This window comes from Engystomops pustulosus, unplaced genomic scaffold (genome assembly GCF_040894005.1).
Source record: "Engystomops pustulosus unplaced genomic scaffold, aEngPut4.maternal MAT_SCAFFOLD_256, whole genome shotgun sequence".
Lineage (NCBI taxonomy): Eukaryota > Metazoa > Chordata > Amphibia > Anura > Leptodactylidae > Engystomops > Engystomops pustulosus.
The window spans coordinates 36,693-60,008 of NW_027285135.1; the positions used below are offsets into that span (position 1 = coordinate 36,693).

A 23,316-nucleotide genomic window follows, 5' to 3' on the forward strand; every position below is an offset into this window, starting at 1 on the left:
ACCCAAATAACAAGTCATCCTCACCTCCAATGTGAAACCCAGATTATTCTCTCCGTCAAGTCTTATCCCTGGAACCATATGAAACCATTACACACATGAAGTTTCCAAGACAATCCACATTTTCCAGTATTGTTTCTGAAAATTTGGAGCAGAGGTCCGGATCTATGTTCGTCACTGCATGCTGCAGGGGATTCTTCAGGACACGTAGTGCCATCACCATTCACTTGATGAACGTCATCTTAGCCAGATGCTCTTCAGGGGTGGTCTCAGCAGCAGGGACGGTCTCATCTGGCTGCTCTTCAGGGGCGGTCTCAGCAGCAGGGACGGTGTCATCTGGCTGCTCTTCAGGGGTGGTCTCAGCAGCAGGGACGGTCTCATCTGGCTGCTCTTCAGGGGCGGTCTCAGCAGCAGGGACGGTGTCACCTGGCTGCTCTTCAGGGGCGGTCTCAGCAGCAGGGACGGACTCATCTGGCTGCTCTTCAAGGGCGGTCTCAGCAGCAGGGACGGTGTCATCTGGCTGCTCTTCAGGGGCGGTCTCAGCAGCAGGGACAGTCTCATCTGGCTGCTCTTCAGGGGCGGTCTCAGCAGCAGGGACGGTGTCATCTGGCTGCTCTTCAGGGGCGGTCTCAGCAGCAGGGACGGTCTCATCTGGCTGCTCTTCAGGGGCGGTCTCAGCAGCAGGGACGGTGTCACCTGGCTGCTCTTCAGGGGTGGTCTCAGCAGCAGGGACGGTGTCATCTGGCTGCTCTTCAGGGGCGGTCTCAGCAGCAGGGACGGTCTCATCTGGCTGCTCTTCAGGGGCGGTCTCAGCAGCAGGGATGGTCTCATCTGGCTGCTCTTCAGGGGCGGTCTCAGCAGCAGGGACGGTGTCATCTGGCTGCTCTTCAGGGGCGGTCTCAGCAGCAGGGACGGTCTCATCTGGCTGCTCTTCAGGGGCGGTCTCAGCAGATGGAGGCAGTTGTTCAGGGGCAGTCTCTGCCATTTTCCCTTCAGGGGTGGTCTCAGCAGATGGAGGCAGTTGTTCAGGGGCAGTCTCTGCCACTTTCCCTTCTGGGGTGGTCTCAGCAGATGGAGGCAGTTGTTCAGGGGCAGTCTCCGCCACTTTCCCTTCAGGGGTGGTCTCAGCAGACAGATGCATGTTCATAGTATTGAGACAGATTCATAGTGGGATTCTTCAGGAATCTGCATAGTTTGTCCGCCAGTTTGTCCAGCTGGTTGGCATCTGCATATTTAAGAAGATTTGCGCGTCTAACAAAGTAATGGCGCAGAAACCGCTGCCGGGAACATTTCAGAAGTCTTCGCACAAGACGTAGGAAGCAGGAACCAAAATCAAGCCAAGCCTTAGAGGAAGGGTTACGCTCACACTCCCAAAGGAGAATCATCTGGAAGGAATAGAATTCAGGATATAATTTGTGTACATGGGTAAAATGCCGACGTATGAGGAGTTACACGCACCAAATTCTGAGATAATGAGCAAGAAAAAGGCCCGGCTCTATGCGGACTCTTACCTGCAGATGTTGCGAGGTTATAACGGGACGGGATCCCGGGCACCACACATCTTCCTTCAGCTGCCGAACCACCCGCAGGCACTTCATGCGGCACCCTCCATCCTCATCTATTCCTTCCAGGAGGAGGCGCTCTGCACGCAGGAATGACAGCTGCCAGTGGTAATTTGTGCGAGCCAGAAGGTCAAAGCCAAAAGACTAAAGGAAAATACAATTTTTTCAGGATACAAAGCGCCAAACATCTGACGAGTTGAAAAGAACATGATATACAGAGAAGATGTAGAGATAATGCTGCACAGTATATAGAAGGGTATATCAATATCAATAGCAAAATCGTATATATTCCGTCTGGGATTACTTGAAGAGACAGATGGATTGGAGCACACTTCATCTACTGAAGATGTCTGCAACAACCTCCATGGCGAGACCCCACAACCACAGAAGGTCTGTCCCTAGTTTTCCAGGATATTAGGAACAACCTCCCTGCGGAGTTCCTTCAAACCTGCCTACAAATGATCTGAGATGAATACGCAGCCTGCTCACATCAAATATCTGTGGGATGAAGATTTCTCCATTTTGTTAAATGATAAAAAAATGTACTAAAGTTTCTTTTTTTTCAAGCTTTAACACTGCTCAGCATTTTATATACACTACTCATGTTGAATGAGGGATATTTGGTCGAAATGCCCTCTAACATTTCACAGGTGAACTCTTCACCAAAGAGTCACCAAACGCCAAAGAGAAGAGCCTTCAGCAGGTGGTCACAGAAAGAGATAGGAGTGTCCTCTAGCTGCATCACACACAACAATGCCGTGTGCTCCGGGCTAATATCACACAACTCCAGGCACATGTAAGTGAGGTGAGAGCACAGACCAGTTAGTGGGATCTGTGTGCTAGATGACCTACAAGAACCTGACCACACGACCAGGCACAGGCGTCATCATCTTGTATGAACCAGGGGGAGCATCTACTCTGGACGAGGGATCAGGGGTCTCAGAGCTGTTACTGATGAAAGTCCATGCACATCGAGCAGAAATGATGGCGGCCAATGATGTTCGAGACATCAAAGAGAGCGCTATAGATCAGCCACTGGTGTCACCAGACAAGCCTTTAGTGGTGGTGACGTTACAGTGTGCACAGGTGTCTACACAAGACAGAGGATCCACACGCCTTACAGCCTTGTCATCTGTTACTGCTGACAACATCATATTATGTGTGAGAGGTAGTCACAGCCCCGCCCCTGTTATGAACATTAAAATAATTATAAAACGACTATGAAAGAGGTAAAGTAAAAAAAATATAAGACCTTTACACAACGCGCTTTGTCCTTCGAGGGCCATCTCTTAAAGAACCGTGGCCATCGAGCCTTTCGAGGCCAACATCCAGGGATCTCCACCACTGGGAGCAGCTCCACCTCCACGGTCTGTCCTGAGGTCTCCACAGTTGCTCTTATGGTGGGACCAATGGACTCCGGGAGGTTTACCCTGTCTGAGGATGAAAAACAACAACATAAGGGAAAGCTGAGAATGGCTGATAACAGGGACTAACCCCTCACTGATGGGACTAATGTTTCATTAGTCATGGCTGCCCATGTCGTTATGTTTCCATTAATGAAGATGATTTTCTTTCTTTTTTTTAAATATTATGGCTTACAAGCCTTTCTGTCATCAAATAACTTCATTTAACCTAATATGCATCCACATGGAGATCTTCATCTGACCCCTGGCTACCAGGAAGGATCATTCATACCCCACACTGGAAATCAGCACAGGTGTATCTATGAGGCTGGTGACCCGGCTAGGATGGCACGAGCTTTGGGACCACATTGCTGATGTGACTTTCCCTGAAGCCCGGCCTTTATCCGGTGACACATCGGAGGAGATGCCCTTGTTGGCTTCTGTATTATTGACTTGTGTACAGACATCCAGCCAGTTACTGTAGATAATGATGTATGTAAGGAGGACACTATAAGGAGGTCCCTTACCGGTCAGATTACAGGCGGGGATGGCTCTCTGGAGGAGTCCCTGGAGAATGCTGAGGACACGTGCCGGCACTATGTCCCCTTGGATGGAGACGTCGGTGTCATGCCAGTGTGCACTGCTCTTGTGAAACTGCTCAACCTCCAACCATTGGTGAAGCTTCTCTGGCTCCATCACCGGGCTGTGGAGTGGCCCACCGCTGGGTGTGTAGTACCGCCATCTTCTGGAAGCCTTCTGCCGAAAACCACTCAGTCCCCGTAGAGGGACTGTCACCAAGAGCTGTGACGGAGACAAAACCTGCAATGTATGGGAAACCACAGGGGGTTATACTCTTTATTTCTATAGTATCATCATATTAAAAAGCACTGCACACATTATTGGGAACAGAGGAGGTGACAGTGCTTGTACAATGGTCACAAGATCTTACAATCTATGAGGAGGAGGGGACACAGGAGGTGACAGAGCTTGTACAATGGTCACATGAGCTTACAATCTATGAGGAGGAGGAGGACACAGGAGGTGACAGTGCTTGTACAATGGTCACATGAGCTTACAATCTATGAGGAGGAGGACACAGGAGGTGACAGTGTTTGTACAATGGTCACAAGAGCTTACAATCTATGAGGAGGAGGACACAGGAGGTGACAGTGCTTGTACAATGGTCACAGGAGCTTACAATCTATGAGGAGGAGGAGGACACAGGAGGTGACAGTGCTTGTACAATGGTCACAGGAGCTTACAATCTATGAGGAGGAGGAGGGGACACAGGAGGTGACAGTGCTTGTACAATGGTCACAAGAGCTTACAATCTATGACACAGGATGTGTCAGTGCTTGTACAATGGTCACAAGAGCTTACAATCTATGAGGGGGAGGGGACACAGGAGGTGACAGTGCTTGTACAATGGTCACAAGAGCTTACAATCTATGAGGGGGAGGGGACACAGGAGGTGACAGTGCTTGTACAATGTTCACAAGAGCTTACAATCTATGAGGAGGAGGAGACACAGGAGGTGACAGTGCTTGTACAATGGTCACAGGAGCTTACAATCTATGCGGAGGGGACACAGGAGGTGACAGTGCTTGTACAATGGTCACAGGAGCTTACAATCTATGAGGAGGAGGAGGACACAGGAGGTGACAGTGCTTGTACAATGATCACAGGAGCTTACAATCTATGAGGAGGAGGAGGGGACACAGGAGGTGACAGTGCTTGTACAATGGTCACAAGAGCTTACAATCTATGACACAGGATGTGGCAGTGCTTGTACAATGGTCACAAGAGCTTACAATCTATGAGGGGGAGGGGACACAGGAGGTGACAGTGCTTGTACAATGGTCACAAGAGCTTACAATCTATGAGGGGGAGGGGACACAGGAGGTGACAGTGCTTGTACAATGTTCACAAGAGCTTACAATCTATGAGGAGGGGACACAGGAGGTGACAGTGCTTGTACAATGGTCACAGGAGCTTACAATCTATGAGGAGGAGGAGACACAGGATGTGACAGTGCTTGTACAATGGTCACAGGAGCTTATAATCTATGACGAGGAGGAGGACACAGGAGGTGACAGTGCTTGTACAATGGTCACAGGAGCTTACAATCTATGAGGAGGGGACACAGGAGGTGACAGTGCTTGTACAATGGTCACATGAGCTTACAATCTATGAGGAGGAGGGGACACAGGAGGGGACAGTGCTTGTACAATGGTCACAGGAGCTTACAATCTATGAGGAGGAGGAGGACACAGGATGTGACAGTGCTTGTACAATGGTCACAGGAGCTTACAATCTATGAGGAGGAGGGGACACAGGAGGTGACAGTGCTTGTACAATGGTCACAGGAGCTTACAATCTATGAAGAGGAGGGGACACAGGAGGTGACAGTGCTTGTGCAATGGTCACAAGAGCTTACAATCTATGAGGAGGAGGCGACACAGGAGGTGACAGTGCTTGTACAATGGTCACAGGAGCTTACAATCTATGAGGAGGAGGAGGACACAGGATGTGACAGTGCTTGTACAATGATCACAGGAGCTTACAATCTATGAGGAGGAGGGGACACAGGAGGTGACAGTGCTTGTACAATGGTCACATGAGCTTACAATCTATGAGGAGGGGACACAGGAGGTGACAGTGCTTGTACAATGGTCACAGGAGCTTACAATCTAGAGGAGGAGGAGACACAGGAGGTGGCAGTGCTTGTACAATGGTCACAGGAGCTTACAATCTATGACGAGGAGGAGGACACAGGATGTGACAGTGCTTGTACAATGGTCACAGGAGCTTACAATCTATGAGGAGGAGGACACAGGAGGTGACAGTGCTTGTACAATGGTCACAGGAGCTTACAATCTATGAGGAGGAGGGGACACAGGAGGTGACAGTGCTTGTACAATGGTCACAGGAGCTTACAATCTATGAGGAGGAGGAGGACACAGGATGTGACAGTTCTTGTACAATGGTCACAGGAGCTTACAATCTATGAGGAGGAGGGGACACAGGAGGTGACAGTGCTTGTACAATGGTCACAGGAGCTTACAATCTATGAGGAGGGGGGACACAGGAGGGGACAGTGCTTGTACAATGGTCACAGGAGCTTACAATCTATGAGGAGGAGGGGACACAGGAGGTGACAGTGCTTGTACAATGGTCACAGGAGCTTACAATCTATGAGGAGGAGGAGGACACAGGATGTGACAGTGCTTGTACAATGATCACAGGAGCTTACAATCTATGAGGAGGAGGACACAGGAGGTGACAGTGCTTGTACAATGGTCACAGGAGCTTACAATCTATGAGGAGGAGGGGACAGGAGGTGACAGTGCTTGTACAATCGTCACAGGAGCTTACAATCTGTGAGGAGGAGGACACAGGAGGTGACAGTGCTTGTACAATGGTCACAGGAGCTTACAATCTATGAGGAGGAGGACACAGGAGGTGACAGTGCTTGTACAATGGTCACAAGAGCTTATAATCTATGAGGAGGGGGGCACAGGAGGTGACAGTGCTTGTACAATGGTCGCAAGAGCTTACAATCTATGAGGAGGAGGAGACAGGAGGTGACAGTGCTTGTACAATGGTCACAGGAGCTTACAATCTATGATGAGGAGGAGGACACAGGAGGTGACAGTGCTTGTACAATGGTCACAGGAGCTTACAATCTATGAGGAAGATAAGACAGGAGGTGACAGTGCTTGTACAATGGTCACAAGAGCTTACAATCTATGAGGAGGAGGTGACAGTGCTTGTACAATGGTAAGCAAAGCTTACAATCTATGAGGAGGAGGACACAGGAGGTGACAGTGCCTGTACAATGGTCGCAGGAGCTTACAATCTATGAGGAGGAGAGGACACCGGAGGTGACAGTGCTTGTACAATGGTCGCAGGAGCTTACAATCTATGAGGAGGAGGAGGGGACACAGGAGGTACAGTGCTTGTACAATGGTTTCAGAAGCTTACAATCCATGAGTAGGAGGGGACACAGGATGTGACAGTGCTTGTACAATGGTCGCAGGAGCTTACAATCTATGAGGAGGAGGGGACACAGGAGGTGACAGAGCTTGTACAATGGTCGCAGGAGCTTACAATCTATGAGGAGACAGGAGGTGACAGTGCTTGTACAATGGTCGCAGGAGCTTACAATCTAAGAGGAGGAGTCTCCTGTGGACTCTGTTCTCATTTTCAAAAAGTTAATCTGCCGTGACTCTCCCCACACAAGTTTCTACCTCATTGGGATGACATAAAAGGATTGATGACTATTTCCTCCTGCTTGCTATGGTCTCACTTTGAGGTAACTGGTGTACATCTTGATCTTTGCCTGTTGTCTCACTATCCTACCTATTGATTTTGTACTGCATTTGTTGTCTTGGTTCTGGCTTCTATCTGGTTGGCCTTGCTTTGGGGTTTGTATTGTTTTGTCTTTGTCTATATGTTTGCTCTTTGGGGCAGAAAATGAACATCAATTTATTGTTACCTACCACTCAGGATAGGCTGGACAATTAGGTAGGGACAGCTGGGAAGTGGTCAAGCCTCAGGGCCAGTTTTGTCTAGGCCAGTGGTGGAGCCTATGGAGTTGGCACACAGGACAGGCTCCTCCTGTAGGTGAAGCATTCTGGTCTACCGGAGACTGCAGGAAGTGTGAGGTCTAAACGGCAGACAAAAGAAGGTCAAGGGGAAGAGCTATAGGTGTAATATCGTATAATGGCTATTTGACGCATCACTATGACGCATGCGCCTTCTGCTGCCGCCCTCAGAGTCATCTGTGTTCAGACGCCACAAGATGGGACAAGATTTGTGTATTTTGATTTTCTAACTAACCGAATGGCGCATTCAGAGCGAGGAAAAAACTGAGGTTGTTATTGTCATTAAAAGTCACAACGCGTTTCGGGTTCAAACCCTCAACTGCTAAAATAATATATATAGAAATACAGCAAAGATCAGATATGAAGGTAAGTGGAAACACAAATAAATTTATATCAAGGTTAGAATAATGGACGGATTGGATGAGGTTGTGTTATACAGAAGCGTAACTTCTAATGATCTCTGGTAATGAAACAAAAATTAATTTACATTGATGGATAAAAAAACGCGTGGAAGTATTTAAAAATAAGTAAATACATAGAGAGAATGGGGCAGATTTACTTACCCGGTCCATTCGCGATCCAGCGGCGCTTTCTCTGTGGAGGATTTGGGTCTTCCAGCGATGCACTAAGGTAGTTCCTCCGACGTCCACCAGGTGTCGCTGCTTTGCTGAATTCCATCGGAATGCACTGAAGTTCACCAAACCAGGCCGGGTGCAGGTAAGTGCGTGTCAAGCGACACTTTTGTTTTTTTAAATACAGCGGTTTTTCAGAATCCGTCGGGTTTTCTTACGGCCACTCCCCCCGATTTCCGTCGAGTGCATGCCGGCGCCAATGCGTCACAATTTGATCGCATGCACCAAAAACCCGGGGCAATTCAGCGTGCTCCAGGCTCATGGGTGTCTATGGGAGGTAGGAGGATAATTCATAGTAAGGTAACAGCGGGTGCTGCGGGTGTATAGTGCACAGCGTGCTCCAGGCTCATGGGTGTCTATGGGAGGTAGGAGGATAATTCATAGTAAGGTGATAGCGGGTGCTGCGGGTGTATAGTGCACAGCGTGCTCCAGGCTCATGGGTGTCTATGGGAGGTAGGAGGATAATTCATAGTAAGGTGATAGCGGGTGCTGCAGGTGTATAGTGCACAGCGTGCTCCAGGCTCATGGGTGTCTATGGGAGGTAGGAGGATAATTCATAGTAAGGTGATAGCGGGTGCTGCGGGTGTATAGTGCACAGCGTGCTCCAGGAACATGGGTGTCTATGGGAGGTAGGAGGATAATTCATAGTAAGGTGATAGCGGGTGCTGCAGGTGTATAGTGCACAGCGTGCTCCAGGCTCATGGGTGTCTATGGGAGGTAGGAGGATAATTCATAGTAAGATGATAGCGGGTGCTGCGGGTGTATAGTGCACAGCGTGCTCCAGGCTCATGGGTGTCTATGGGAGGTAGGAGGATAATTCATAGTAAGGTGACAGCGGGTGCTGCGGGTGTATAGTGCACAGCGTGCTCCAGGCTCATGGGTGTCTATGGGAGGTAGGAGGATAATTCATAGTAAGGTGACAGCGGGTGCTGCGGGTGTATAGTGCACAGCGTGCTCCAGGCTCATGGGTGTCTATGGGAGGTAGGAGGATAATTCATAGTAAGGTGATAGCGGGTGCTGCAGGTGTATAGTGCACAGCGTGCTCCAGGCTCATGGGTGTCTATGGGAGGTAGGAGGATAATTCATAGTAAGATGACAGCGGGTGCTGCGGGTGTATAGTGCACAGCGTGCTCCAGGCTCATGGGTGTCTATGGGAGGTAGGAGGATAATTCATAGTAAGGTGACAGCGGGTGCTGCGGGTGTATAGTGCACAGCGTGCTCCAGGCTCATGGGTGTCTATGGGAGGTAGGAGGATAATTCATAGTAAGGTGACAGCGGGTGCTGCGGGTGTATAGTGCACAGCGTGCTCCAGGCTCATGGGTGTCTATGGGAGGTAGGAGGATAATTCATAGTAAGGTGACAGCGGGTGCTGCGGGTGTATAGTGCACAGCGTGCTCCAGGCTCATGGGTGTCTATGGGAGGTAGGAGGATAATGCATAGTAAGGTGATAGCGGGTGCTGCGGGTGTATAGTGCACAGCGTGCTCCAGGCTCATGGGTGTCTATGGGAGGTAGGAGGATAATTCATAGTAAGGTGATAGCGGGTGCTGCGGGTGTATAGTGCACAGCGTGCTCCAGGCTCATGGGTGTCTATGGGAGGTAGGAGGATAATTCATAGTAAGGTGATAGCGGGTGCTGCGGGTGTATAGTGCACAGCGTGCTCCAGGCTCATGGGTGTCTATGGGAGGTAGGAGGATAATTCATAGTAAGGTGACAGCGGGTGCTGCGGGTGTATAGTGCACAGCGTGCTCCAGGCTCATGGGTGTCTATGGGAGGTAGGAGGATAATTCATAGTAAGCTGACAGCGGGTGCTGCGGGTGTATAGTGCACAGCGTGCTCCAGGCTCATGGGTTTCTATGGGAGGTAGGAGGATAATTCATAGTAAGGTGATAGCGGGTGCTGCGGGTGTATAGTGCACAGCGTGCTCCAGGCTCATGGGTGTCTATGGGAGGTAGGAGGATAATTCATAGTAAGGTGACAGCGGGTGCTGCGGGTGTATAGTGCACAGCGTGCTCCAGGCTCATGGGTTTCTATGGGAGGTAGGAGGATAATTCATAGTAAGGTGATAGCGGGTGCTGCAGGTGTATAGTGCACAGCGTGCTCCAGGCTCATGGGTGTCTATGGGAGGTAGGAGGATAATTCATAGTAAGGTGACAGCGGGTGCTGCGGGTGTATAGTGCACAGCGTGCTCCAGGCTCATGGGTGTCTATGGGAGGTAGGAGGATAATTCATAGTAAGATGATAGCGGGTGCTGCGGGTGTATAGTGCACAGCGTGCTCCAGGCTCATGGGTGTCTATGGGAGGTAGGAGGATAATTCATAGTAAGATGACAGCGGGTGCTGCGGGTGTATAGTGCACAGCGTGCTCCAGGCTCATGGGTGTCTATGGGAGGTAGGAGGATAATTCATAGTAAGATGATAGCGGGTGCTGCGGGTGTATAGTGCACAGCGTGCTCCAGGCTCATGGGTGTCTATGGGAGGTAGGAGGATAATTCATAGTAAGATGATAGCGGGTGCTGCGGGTGTATAGTGCACAGCGTGCTCCAGGCTCATGGGTGTCTATGGGAGGTAGGAGGATAATTCATAGTAAGGTGATAGCGGGTGCTGCGGGTGTATAGTGCACAGCGTGCTCCAGGCTCATGGGTGTCTATGGGAGGTAGGAGGATAATTCATAGTAAGGTGATAGCGGGTGCTGCGGGTGTATAGTGCACAGCGTGCTCCAGGCTCATGGGTGTCTATGGGAGGTAGGAGGATAATTCATAGTAAGGTGATAGCGGGTGCTGCGGGTGTATAGTGCACAGCGTGCTCCAGGCTCATGGGTGTCTATGGGAGGTAGGAGGATAATTCATAGTAAGGTGATAGCGGGTGCTGCGGGTGTATAGTGCACAGCGTGCTCCAGGCTCATGGGTGTCTATGGGAGGTAGGAGGATAATTCATAGTAAGGTGACAGCGGGTGCTGCGGGTGTATAGTGCACAGTGTGCTCCAGGCTCATGGGTGTCTATGGGAGGTAGGAGGATAATTCATAGTAAGATGACAGCGGGTGCTGCGGGTGTATAGTGCACAGCGTGCTCCAGGCTCATGGGTGTCTATGGGAGGTAGGAGGATAATTCATAGTAAGGTGATAGCGGGTGCTGCGGGTGTATAGTGCACAGCGTGCTCCAGGCTCATGGGTGTCTATGGGAGGTAGGAGGATAATTCATAGTAAGATGACAGCGGGTGCTGCGGGTGTATAGTGCACAGCGTGCTCCAGGCTCATGGGTGTCTATGGGAGGTAGGAGGATAATTCATAGTAAGGTGACAGCGGGTGCTGCGGGTGTATAGTGCACAGCGTGCTCCAGGCTCATGGGTGTCTATGGGAGGTAGGAGGATAATTCATAGTAAGGTGATAGCGGGTGCTGCGGGTGTATAGTGCACAGCGTGCTCCAGGCTCATGGGTGTCTATGGGAGGTAGGAGGATAATTCATAGTAAGGTGATAGCGGGTGCTGCGGGTGTATAGTGCACAGCGTGCTCCAGGCTCATGGGTGTCTATGGGAGGTAGGAGGATAATTCATAGTAAGGTGATAGCGGGTGCTGCGGGTGTATAGTGCACAGCGTGCTCCAGGCTCATGGGTGTCTATGGGAGGTAGGAGGATAATTCATAGTAAGATGACAGCGGGTGCTGCGGGTGTATAGTGCACAGCGTGCTCCAGGCTCATGGGTGTCTATGGGAGGTAGGAGGATAATTCATAGTAAGGTGATAGCGGGTGCTGCGGGTGTATAGTGCACAGCGTGCTCCAGGCTCATGGGTGTCTGTGGGAGGTAGGAGGATAATTCATAGTAAGGTGATAGCGGGTGCTGCGGGTGTATAGTGCACAGCGTGCTCCAGGCTCATGGGTGTCTATGGGAGGTAGGAGGATAATTCATAGTAAGGTGATAGCGGGTGCTGCGGGTGTATAGTGCACAGCGTGCTCCAGGCTCATGGGTGTCTATGGGAGGTAGGAGGATAATTCATAGTAAGGTGATAGCGGGTGCTGCGGGTGTATAGTGCACAGCGTGCTCCAGGCTCATGGGTGTCTATGGGAGGTAGGAGGATAATTCATAGTAAGGTGACAGCGGGTGCTGCGGGTGTATAGTGCACAGCGTGCTCCAGGCTCATGGGTGTCTATGGGAGGTAGGAGGATAATTCATAGTAAGGTGATAGCGGGTGCTGCGGGTGTATAGTGCACAGCGTGCTCCAGGCTCATGGGTGTCTATGGGAGGTAGGAGGATAATTCATAGTAAGGTGATAGCGGGTGCTGCGGGTGTATAGTGCACAGCGTGCTCCAGGCTCATGGGTGTCTATGGGAGGTAGGAGGATAATTCATAGTAAGATGACAGCGGGTGCTGCGGGTGTATAGTGCACAGCGTGCTCCAGGCTCATGGGTGTCTATGGGAGGTAGGAGGATAATTCATAGTAAGGTGACAGCGGGTGCTGCGGGTGTATAGTGCACAGCGTGCTCCAGGCTCATGGGTGTCTATGGGAGGTAGGAGGATAATTCATAGTAAGATGATAGCGGGTGCTGCGGGTGTATAGTGCACAGCGTGCTCCAGGCTCATGGGTGTCTATGGGAGGTAGGAGGATAATTCATAGTAAGGTGATAGCGGGTGCTGCGGGTGTATAGTGCACAGCGTGCTCCAGGCTCATGGGTGTCTATGGGAGGTAGGAGGATAATGCATAGTAAGGTGACAGCGGGTGCTGCGGGTGTATAGTGCACAGCGTGCTCCAGGCTCATGGGTGTCTATGGGAGGTAGGAGGATAATTCATAGTAAGGTGATAGCGGGTGCTGCGGGTGTATAGTGCACAGCGTGCTCCAGGCTCATGGGTGTCTATGGGAGGTAGGAGGATAATTCATAGTAAGGTGACAGCGGGTGCTGCGGGTGTATAGTGCACAGCGTGCTCCAGGCTCATGGGTGTCTATGGGAGGTAGGAGGATAATTCATAGTAAGGTGATAGCGGGTGCTGCGGGTGTATAGTGCACAGCGTGCTCCAGGCTCATGGGTGTCTATGGGAGGTAGGAGGATAATTCATAGTAAGGTGATAGCGGGTGCTGCAGGTGTATAGTGCACAGCGTGCTCCAGGCTCATGGGTGTCTATGGGAGGTAGGAGGATAATTCATAGTAAGATGACAGCGGGTGCTGCGGGTGTATAGTGCACAGCGTGCTCCAGGCTCATGGGTGTCTATGGGAGGTAGGAGGATAATTCATAGTAAGGTGATAGCGGGTGCTGCGGGTGTATAGTGCACAGCGTGCTCCAGGCTCATGGGTGTCTATGGGAGGTAGGAGGATAATTCATAGTAAGGTGATAGCGGGTGCTGCAGGTGTATAGTGCACAGCGTGCTCCAGGCTCATGGGTGTCTATGGGAGGTAGGAGGATAATTCATAGTAAGGTGATAGCGGGTGCTGCGGGTGTATAGTGCACAGCGTGCTCCAGGCTCATGGGTGTCTATGGGAGGTAGGAGGATAATTCATAGTAAGGTGATAGCGGGTGCTGCGGGTGTATAGTGCACAGCGTGCTCCAGGAACATGGGTGTCTATGGGAGGTAGGAGGATAATTCATAGTAAGGTGATAGCGGGTGCTGCGGGTGTATAGTGCACAGCGTGCTCCAGGCTCATGGGTGTCTATGGGAGGTAGGAGGATAATTCATAGTAAGGTGACAGCGGGTGCTGCGGGTGTATAGTGCACAGCGTGCTCCAGGCTCATGGGTGTCTATGGGAGGTAGGAGGATAATTCATAGTAAGGTGACAGCGGGTGCTGCGGGTGTATAGTGCACAGCGTGCTCCAGGCTCATGGGTGTCTATGGGAGGTAGGAGGATAATTCATAGTAAGGTGATAGCGGGTGCTGCGGGTGTATAGTGCACAGCGTGCTCCAGGCTCATGGGTGTCTATGGGAGGTAGGAGGATAATTCATAGTAAGGTGATAGCGGGTGCTGCGGGTGTATAGTGCACAGCGTGCTCCAGGCTCATGGGTGTCTATGGGAGGTAGGAGGATAATTCATAGTAAGGTGATAGCGGGTGCTGCGGGTGTATAGTGCACAGCGTGCTCCAGGCTCATGGGTGTCTATGGGAGGTAGGAGGATAATGTCACGTCGGGCGGTGCTGGCGCATGCGCTGTTCTCGTTAGTAGGTTCAGCTGTGTCGGGTCTGAAATCTGGAATGTATCCGTGATGTGTGTGGTATAGTATGAATATTGCTGGGGAATGCATTGGGGGTCATTTACTAAGGGCCCGATTCGCGTTTTCCCGACGTGTTACCCGAATATTTCCGTTTTGCACCGATTTTCCCTGTATTGCCCCGGGTTTTTGGCGCACGCGATCGGATTATGGAGCATTGGCGCCGGCATGCACGTGACGGAAATGGGGGGGCGTGGCCGAACGAAAACCTAACGGATTCGGAGAAACCGCCTCATTAAAAATTGGGATACGCACTTACCTTCACCAAGTATAGGATCATGCACTCCAGCGGACTTCAGCAGAGACACCTGGTGGACGGCGGAGGAACTGCCTTAGTGAATCGCCGGAAGACCCGAATCCTCCACAGGGAGCGCGCCGCTGGATCGCGAATGGACCGGGTAAGTAAATCTGCCCCAATGTGTCCATCAGTAATAGATGGAAATGAATGGATCGGGATGAGTAGAACATAGCGGAGGAGTGTGAGAGGAGACTGCAGGAAGAGAAGGTGAGGACAGGTCATCATTGCAGGTCCTTCTCCTGCCCAGGGTCCTGTCACTCCCAATCTCCCCCCCCCCCCCGTCTGTCGATGCTATTGGTGTCCTCGGGTCCGGTGACATCTGTGTTCTCGCTGCCATCAGTAAGCGGTTTAGTTGGTCTTTAGTTTGGACTCTCGGTCTCTAAAAGATTTGCCATCAGTGATCTAGGCCTTAACCCTTTGTAACCTGCTGAATATCGTATTATTGGCGTCTTCCTCCTGCACACATACCCTATACCACACATCCCCCCGTTACCTGTATACAGGGGTGCAGCGAGCGGCGCCCCCTGAGCAGCACCATCCAATGAGCCAGTAAATCCGGCTGCTCCTAATCCAAAGGCCGCAGAGAGAAAGAGAATCCAAAAGTCATAAAGACAGAGAGGAAATGGGGGTCAGTCACTACAGCAACGACACAAAGACCTGAAAGTAAGGATGGAGGATTATAAACCGAGCGCTGACAGGACCTGCTCTACCTTTAGGTTCTCAGGACCTGCTTTCTCCAAAAGAGGGTTTTTTTTAAATAAAAACAAGGGTTCAAAAAGCTAAAATAAAATCAGCTCCTGCCAGAGGGGGAGGAGCACACCCCAGTATGTCAGTACCAGAGGGGGGAGCACACACCAGTATGTCAGTACCAGAGGGGGGAGCACACACCAGTATGTCAGTACCAGAGGGAGGAGCACACCCCAGTATGTCAGTACCAGAGGGGGGAGCACACCAGTATGTCAGTACCAGAGGGAGGAGCACACACCAGTATGTCAGTACCAGAGGGAGGAGCACACCCCAGTATGTCAGTACCAGAGGGAGGAGCACACACCAGTATGTCAGTACCAGAGGGGGGAGCACACCCCAGTATGTCAGTACCAGAGGGGGGAGCACACCAGTATGTCAGTACCAGAGGGAGGAGCACACACCAGTATGTCAGTACCAGAGGGGGGAGGAGCACACACCAGTATGTCAGTACCAGAGGGAGGAGCACACACCAGTATGTCAGTACCAGAGGGAGGAGCACACACCAGTATGTCAGTACCAGAGGGGGGAGCACACACCAGTATGTCAGTACCAGAGGGGGAGCACACACCAGTATGTCAGTACCAGAGGGAGGAGCACACACCAGTATGTCAGTACCAGAGGGGGGAGCACACACCAGTATGTCAGTACCAGAGGGGGGAGCACACACCAGTATGTCAGTACCAGAGGGGAGAGCACACACCAGTATGTCAGTACCAGAGGGAGGAGCACACACCAGTATGTCAGTACCAGAGGGGGGAGCACACACCAGTATGTCAGTACCAGAGGGGGGAGCACACACCAGTATGTCAGTACCAGAGGGAGGAGCACACACCCGTATGTCAGTACCAGAGGGGGGAGCACACACCAGTATATCAGTACCAGAGGGGGGAGCACTCACCAGTATGTCAGTACCAGAGGGGGGAGGAGCACACACCAGTATGTCAGTACCAGAGGGGGGGAGCACACACCAGTATGTCAGTACCAGAGGGGGGAGCACACACCAGTATGTCAGTACCAGAGGGGGGAGGAGCACACACCAGTATGTCAGTACCAAAGGGGGGAGCACACACCAGTATGTCAGTACCAGAGGGGGGAGCACACACCAGTATGTCAGTACCAGAGGGGGGAGGAGCACACACCAGTATGTCAGTACCAGAGGGGGGAGCACACACCAGTATGTCAGTACCAGAGGGGGGAGCACACACCAGTATGTCAGTACCAGAGGGAGGAGCACACACCAGTATGTCAGTACCAGAGGGGGGAGCACACACCAGTATGTCAGTACCAGAGGGAGGAGCACACACCAGTATGTCACTACCAGAGGGAGGAGCACACACCAGTATGTCAGTACCAGAGAGAGGAGCGCACACCAGTATGTCAGTACCAGAGGGGGGAGCACACACCAGTATGTCAGTACTAGAGGGAGGAGCGCACACCAGTATGTCAGTACCAGAGGGGGGAGCACACACCAGTATGTCAGTACCAGAGGGAGGAGCACACACCAGTATGTCAGTACCAGAGGGAGGAGCGCACACCAGTATGTCAGTACCAGAGGGAGGAGCACACACCAGTATGTCAGTACCAGAGGGGGGAGCACACACCAGTATGTCAGTACCAGAGGGAGGAGCACACACCAGTATGTCAGTACCAGAGGGGGGGAGCACACACCAGTATGTCAGTACCAGAGGGGGGAGCACACACCAGTATGTCAGTACCAGAGGGGAGGAGCACACACCAGTATGTCAGTACCAGAGGGGAGGAGCACACACCAGTATGTCAGTACCAGAGGGAGGAGCACACACCAGTATGTCAGTACCAGAGGGAGGAGCACACACCAGTATGTCAGTACCAGAGGGAGGAGCACACACCAGTATGTCAGTACCAGAGGGGGGAGCACACACCAGTATGTCACTACCAGAGGGAGGAGCACACACCAGTATGTCAGTACCAGAGAGAGGAGCACACACCAGTATGTCAGTACCAGAGGGGGGAGCACACACCAGTATGTCAGTACTAGAGGGAGGAGCGCACACCAGTATGTCAGTACCAGAGGGGGGAGCACACACCAGTATGTCAGTACCAGAGGGAGGAGCACACACCAGTATGTCAGTACCAGAGGGAGGAGCGCACACCAGTATGTCAGTACCAGAGGGGGAAAGCACACCCCAGTATGTCAGTACCAGAGGGAGGAGCACACACCAGTATGTCAGTACCAGAGGGGGGAGCACACACCAGTATGTCAGTACCAGAGGGGGGAGCACACCCCAGTATGTCAGTACCAGAGGGGGGAGCACACACCAGTATGTCAGTACCAGAGGGGGGAGCACACACCAGTATGTCAGTACCAGAGGGAGGAGCACACACCAGTATGTCAGTACCAGAGGGAGGAGCGCACACCAGTATGTCAGTACCAGAGGGGGGGAGCACACACCAGTATGTCAGTACCAGAGGGGGGAGCACACACCAGTATGTCAGTACCAAAGGGGGGGAGCACACACCAGTATGTCAGTACCAGAGGGGGGAGCACACACCAGTATGTCAGTACCAGAGGGGGAGCACACCAGTATGTCAGTACCAGAGGGAGGAGCACACACCAGTATGTCAGTACCAGAGGGGGGAGCACACACCAGTATGTCAGTACCAGAGGGAGGAGCGCACACCAGTATGTCAGTACCAGAGGGAGGAGCGCACACCAGTATGTCAGTACCAGAGGGGGGAGGAGCACACCAGTATGTCAGTACCAGAGGGAGGAGCACACACCAGTATGTCAGTACCAGAGGGAGGAGCACACACCAGTATGTCAGTACCAGAGGGGGGAGCACACACCAGTATGTCAGTACCAGAGGGAGGAGCACACACCAGTATGTCAGTACCAGAGGGGGGAGCACACACCAGTATGTCAGTACCAGAGGGGGGAGCACACCCCAGTATGTCAGTACCAGAGGGAGGGGGCACACATCAGTATGTCAGTACCAGAGGGAGGAGCACACCCCAGTATGTCAGTACCAGAGGGAGGGGGCACACACCAGTATGTCAGTACCAGAGGGGGGAGCACACACCAGTAAGTCATTACCAGAGGGGGAGCACACACCAGTATGTAAGTACCAGAGGGGGGAGCACACACCAGTATGTCAGTACCAGAGGGAGGAGCACACACCAGTATGTCAGTACCAGAGGGGGGAGCACACACCAGTATGTCAGTACCAGAGGGAGGAGCACACACCAGTATGTCAGTACCAGAGGGAGGAGCACACACCAGTATGTCAGTACCAGAGGGGGGAGCACACACCAGTATGTCAGTACCAGAGGGAGGAGCACACACCAGTATGTCAGTACCAGAGGGGGAGCACACACCAGTATGTCAGTACCAGAGGGGGAGCACACACCAGTATGTCAGTACCAGAGGGAGGAGCACACACCAGTATGTCATTACCAGAGGGGGAGCACACACCAGTATGTCAGTACCAGAGGGAGGAGCACACACCAGTATGTCAGTACCAGAGGGGGGAGCGCACACCAGTATGTCAGTACCAGAGGGAGGAGCACACACCAGTATGTCAGTACCAGAGGGGGGAGCACACACCAGTATGTCAGTACCAGAGGGGGGAGCACACCCCAGTATGTCAGTACCAGAGGGAGGGGGCACACACCAGTATGTCAGTACCAGAGGGGGGGGGGAGCACACACCAGTATGTCAGTACCAGAGGGAGGAGCACACACCAGTATGTCAGTACCAGAGGGGGGAGCACACACCTGTATGTCACTACCAGAGGGAGGAGCACACACCAGTATGTCAGTACCAGAGGGGGGAGCACACACCAGTATGTCAGTACCAGAGGGGGGAGCACACACCAGTATGTCAGTACCAGAGGGGGGGAGCACACACCAGTATGTCAGTACCAGAGGGAGGAGCGCACACAAGTATGTCAGTACCAGAGGGAGGAGCACACACCAGTATGTCAGTACCAGAGGGGGGAGCACACACCAGTATGTCAGTACCAGAGGGAGGAGCACACACCAGTATGTCAGTACCAGAGGGGGGAGCACACACCAGTATGTCAGTACCAGAGGGGGGAGCACACACCAGTATGTCAGTACCAGAGGGGGGAGCACACACCAGTATGTCAGTACCAGAGGGGGGAGCACACACCAGTATGTCAGTACCAGAGTGGGGAGCACACACCAGTATGTCAGTACCAGAGGGAGGAGCACACACCAGTATGTCAGTACTAGAGCGGGGAGCGCACACCAGTATGTCAGTACCAGAGGGAGGAGCACACACCAGTATGTCACTACCAGAGGGAGGAGCACACACCAGTATGTCAGTACCAGAGGGGGGAGCACACACCAGTATGTCAGTACTAGAGCGGGGAGCGCACACCAGTATGTCAGTACCAGAGGGAGGAGCACACACCAGTATGTCAGTACCAGAGGGAGGAGCACACACCAGTATGTCAGTACCAGAGGGAGGAGCACACCAGTATGTCAGTACCAGAGGGGAGAGCACACACCAGTATGTCAGTACCAGAGGGGAGAGCACACACCAGTATGTCAATACCAGAGGGAGGAGCACACACCAGTATGTCAGTACCAGAGGGGGGAGCACACACCAGTATGTCAGTACCAGAGGGGGGAGCACACACCAGTATGTCAGTACCAGAGGGAGGAGCGCACACCAGTATGTCAGTACCAGAGGGAGGAGCACACACCAGTATGTCAGTACCAGAGGGAGGAGCACACACCAGTATGTCAGTACCAGAGGGGGGAGCACACACCAGTATGTCAGTACTAGAGCGGGGAGCGCACACCAGTATGTCAGTACCAGAGGGAGGAGCACACACCAGTATGTCAGTACCAGAGGGAGGAGCACACACCAGTATGTCAGTACCAGAGGGAGGAGCACACCAGTATGTCAGTACCAGAGGGGAGAGCACACACCAGTATGTCAATACCAGAGGGAGGAGCACACACCAGTATGTCAGTACCAGAGGGGGGAGCACACACCAGTATGTCAGTACCAGAGGGGGGAGCACACACCAGTATGTCAGTACCAGAGGGAGGAGCGCACACCAGTATGTCAGTACCAGAGGGAGGAGCACACACCAGTATGTCAGTACCAGAGGGAGGAGCACACACCAGTATGTCAGTACCAGAGGGAGGAGCACACCCCAGTATGTCAGTACCAGAGGGAGGAGCACACACCAGTATGTCAGTACCAGAGGGGGAGCACACACCAGTATGTCAGTACCAGAGGGAGGAGCACACACCAGTATGTCATTACCAGAGGGGGAGCACACACCAGTATGTCAGTACCAGAGGGAGGAGCACACACCAGTATGTCAGTACCAGAGGGAGGAGCACACACCAGTATGTCAGTACCAGAGGGGGGAGCGCACACCAGTATGTCAGTACCAGAGGGAGGAGCACACACCAGTATGTCAGTACCAGAGGGGAGAGCACACACCAGTATGTCAGTACCAGAGGGGGGAGCACACACCAGTATGTCAGCACCAGAGGGAGGAGCACACACCAGTGTGTCAGTACCAGAGGGGGAGCACACACCAGTATGTCAGTACCAGAGGGGGGAGCACACCCCAGTATGTCAGTACCAGAGGGAGGAGCGCACACCAGTATGTCAGTACCAGAGAGTGGGAGCACACACCAGTATGTCAGTACCAGAGGGGAGGAGCACACACCAGTATGTCAGTACTAGAGGGGGGAGCACACACCAGTATGTCAATACCAGAGGGGGGAGCACACGCCAGTATGTCAGTACCAGAGGGGAGGAGCACACACCAGTATGTCAGTACTAGAGGGGAGAGCACACACCAGTATGTCAATACCAGAGGGAGGAGCACACACCAGTATGTCAGTACCAGAGGGGGGAGCACACACCAGAATGTCAGTACCAGAGGGAGGAGCGCACACCAGTATGTCAGTACCAGAGGGAGGAGCACACACCAGTATGTCAGTACCAGAGGGAGGAGCACACACCAGTATGTCAGTACCAGAGAGTGGGAGCACACACCAGTATGTCAGTACCAGAGGGGGGAGCACACACCAGTATGTCAGTACCAGAGGGAGGAGCGCACACCAGTACGTCAGTACCAGAGGGGAGGAGCACACACCAGTATGTCAGTACTAGAGGGGGGAGCACACACCAGTATGTCAGTACCAGAGGGGAGGAGCACACACCAGTATGTCAGTACTAGAGGGGGGAGCACACACCAGTATGTCAATACCAGAGGGGGGAGCACACACCAGTATGTCAGTACCAGAGGGGAGGAGCACACACCAGTATGTCAGTACCAGAGGGAGGAGCACACACCAGTATGTCAGTACCAGAGGGAGGAGCACACACCAGTATGTCAGTACCAGAGGGGGGAGCACACCCCAGTATGTCAGTACCAGAGGGAGGAGCGCACACCAGTATGTCAGTACCAGAGGGGGGAGCACACACCAGTATGTCAGTACCAGAGGGAGGAGCGCACACCAGTATGTCAGTACCAGAGGGAGGAGCACACACCAGTATGTCAGTACCAGAGGGAGGAGCACACACCAGTATGTCAGTACCAGAGAGTGGGAGCACACACCAGTATGTCAGTACCAGAGGGGGGAGCACACACCAGTATGTCAGTACCAGAGGGAGGAGCACACACCAGTATGTCAGTACTAGAGGGGGGAGCACACACCAGTATGTCAATACCAGAGGGGGGAGCACACACCAGTATGTCAGTACCAGAGGGGAGGAGCACACACCAGTATGTCAGTACTAGAGGGGGGAGCACACACCAGTATGTCAATACCAGAGTGGGGAGCACACACCAGTATGTCAGTACCAGAGAGTGGGAGCACACACCAGTATGTCAGTACCAGAGGGGGGAGCACACACCAGTATGTCAGTACCAGAGGGGGAGCACACACCAGTATGTCAGTACCAGAGGGGGGAGCACACACCAGTATGTCAGTACCAGAGGGGGGAGCACACACCAGTATGTCAGTACCAGAGGGGGAGCACACACCAGTATGTCAGTACCAGAGGGGGGAGCACACACCAGTATATCAGTACCAAGGGGGGGGCACACACCAGTATGTCAGTACCAGAGGGGAGGAGCACACACCAGTATGTCAGTACCAGAGGGGGAGCACACACCAGTATGTCAGTACCAGAGGGGGGAGCACACACCAGTATGTCAGTACCAGAGGGGGGAGCACACACCAGTATGTCAGTACCAGAGGGGGGAGCACACCCCAGTATGTCAGTACCAGAGGGGGGAGGAGCACACACCAGTATGTCAGTACCAGAGGGAGGAGCACACACCAGTATGTCAGTACCAGAGGGGGGAGCGCACCCCAGTATGTCAGTACCAGAGGGAGGAGCACACACCACTATGTCAGTACCAGAGGGGGGAGGAGCACACACCAGTATGTCAGTACCAGAGGGGGGAGCGCACCCCAGTATGTCAGTACCAGAGGGAGGAGCACACACCAGTATGTCAGTACCAGAGGGAGGAGCACACACCAGTATGTCAGTACTAGAGGGGGGAGCACACACCAGTATGTCAGTACCAGAGGGAGGAGCACACACCAGTATGTCAGTACCAGAGGGGGGAGCACACACCAGTATATCAGTACCAGAGGGAGGAGCACACACCAGTATGTCAGTACCAGAGGGGGGAGCACACACCAGTATGTCAGTACCAGAGGGGGAGCACACCAGTATGTCAGTACCAGAGGGAGGAGCACACACCAGTATGTCAGTACCAGAGGGGGGAGGAGCACACACCAGTATGTCAGTACCAGAGTTAGGAGCACACCCCAGTATGTCAGTACCAGAGGGGGGAGCACACACCAGTATGTCAGTACCAGAGGGGGGAGCACA

The 23,316-nt window shown here is 52.7% G+C and overlaps 1 protein-coding gene across 3 annotated transcripts in view; it reads right to left on the bottom strand.

The window, feature by feature from the left end:
* Positions 1-1,006: 1,006 nt before the first annotated feature.
* LOC140110341 (protein mab-21-like 3) overlaps positions 1,007-23,316 on the bottom strand; it is a 79,280-nt gene continuing 56,970 nt past the window's right edge. For 2 of the 3 annotated variants that reach the window (XM_072132180.1, XM_072132179.1), the window contains 4 exons: positions 3,490-3,781; positions 2,812-2,993; positions 1,509-1,703; positions 1,007-1,382 (listed from right to left, as the gene is read on the bottom strand). In XM_072132180.1, the coding sequence (XP_071988281.1) occupies positions 1,122-1,382; positions 1,509-1,703; positions 2,812-2,993; positions 3,490-3,781 (930 nt within the window). In that variant the 3' untranslated portion in view covers positions 1,007-1,121. Of the gene's footprint in view, positions 1,383-1,508; positions 1,704-2,811; positions 2,994-3,489; positions 3,782-15,180; positions 15,331-23,316 lie in introns of those variants that run through there. The other variant, XM_072132181.1, reaches the window with a different exon arrangement.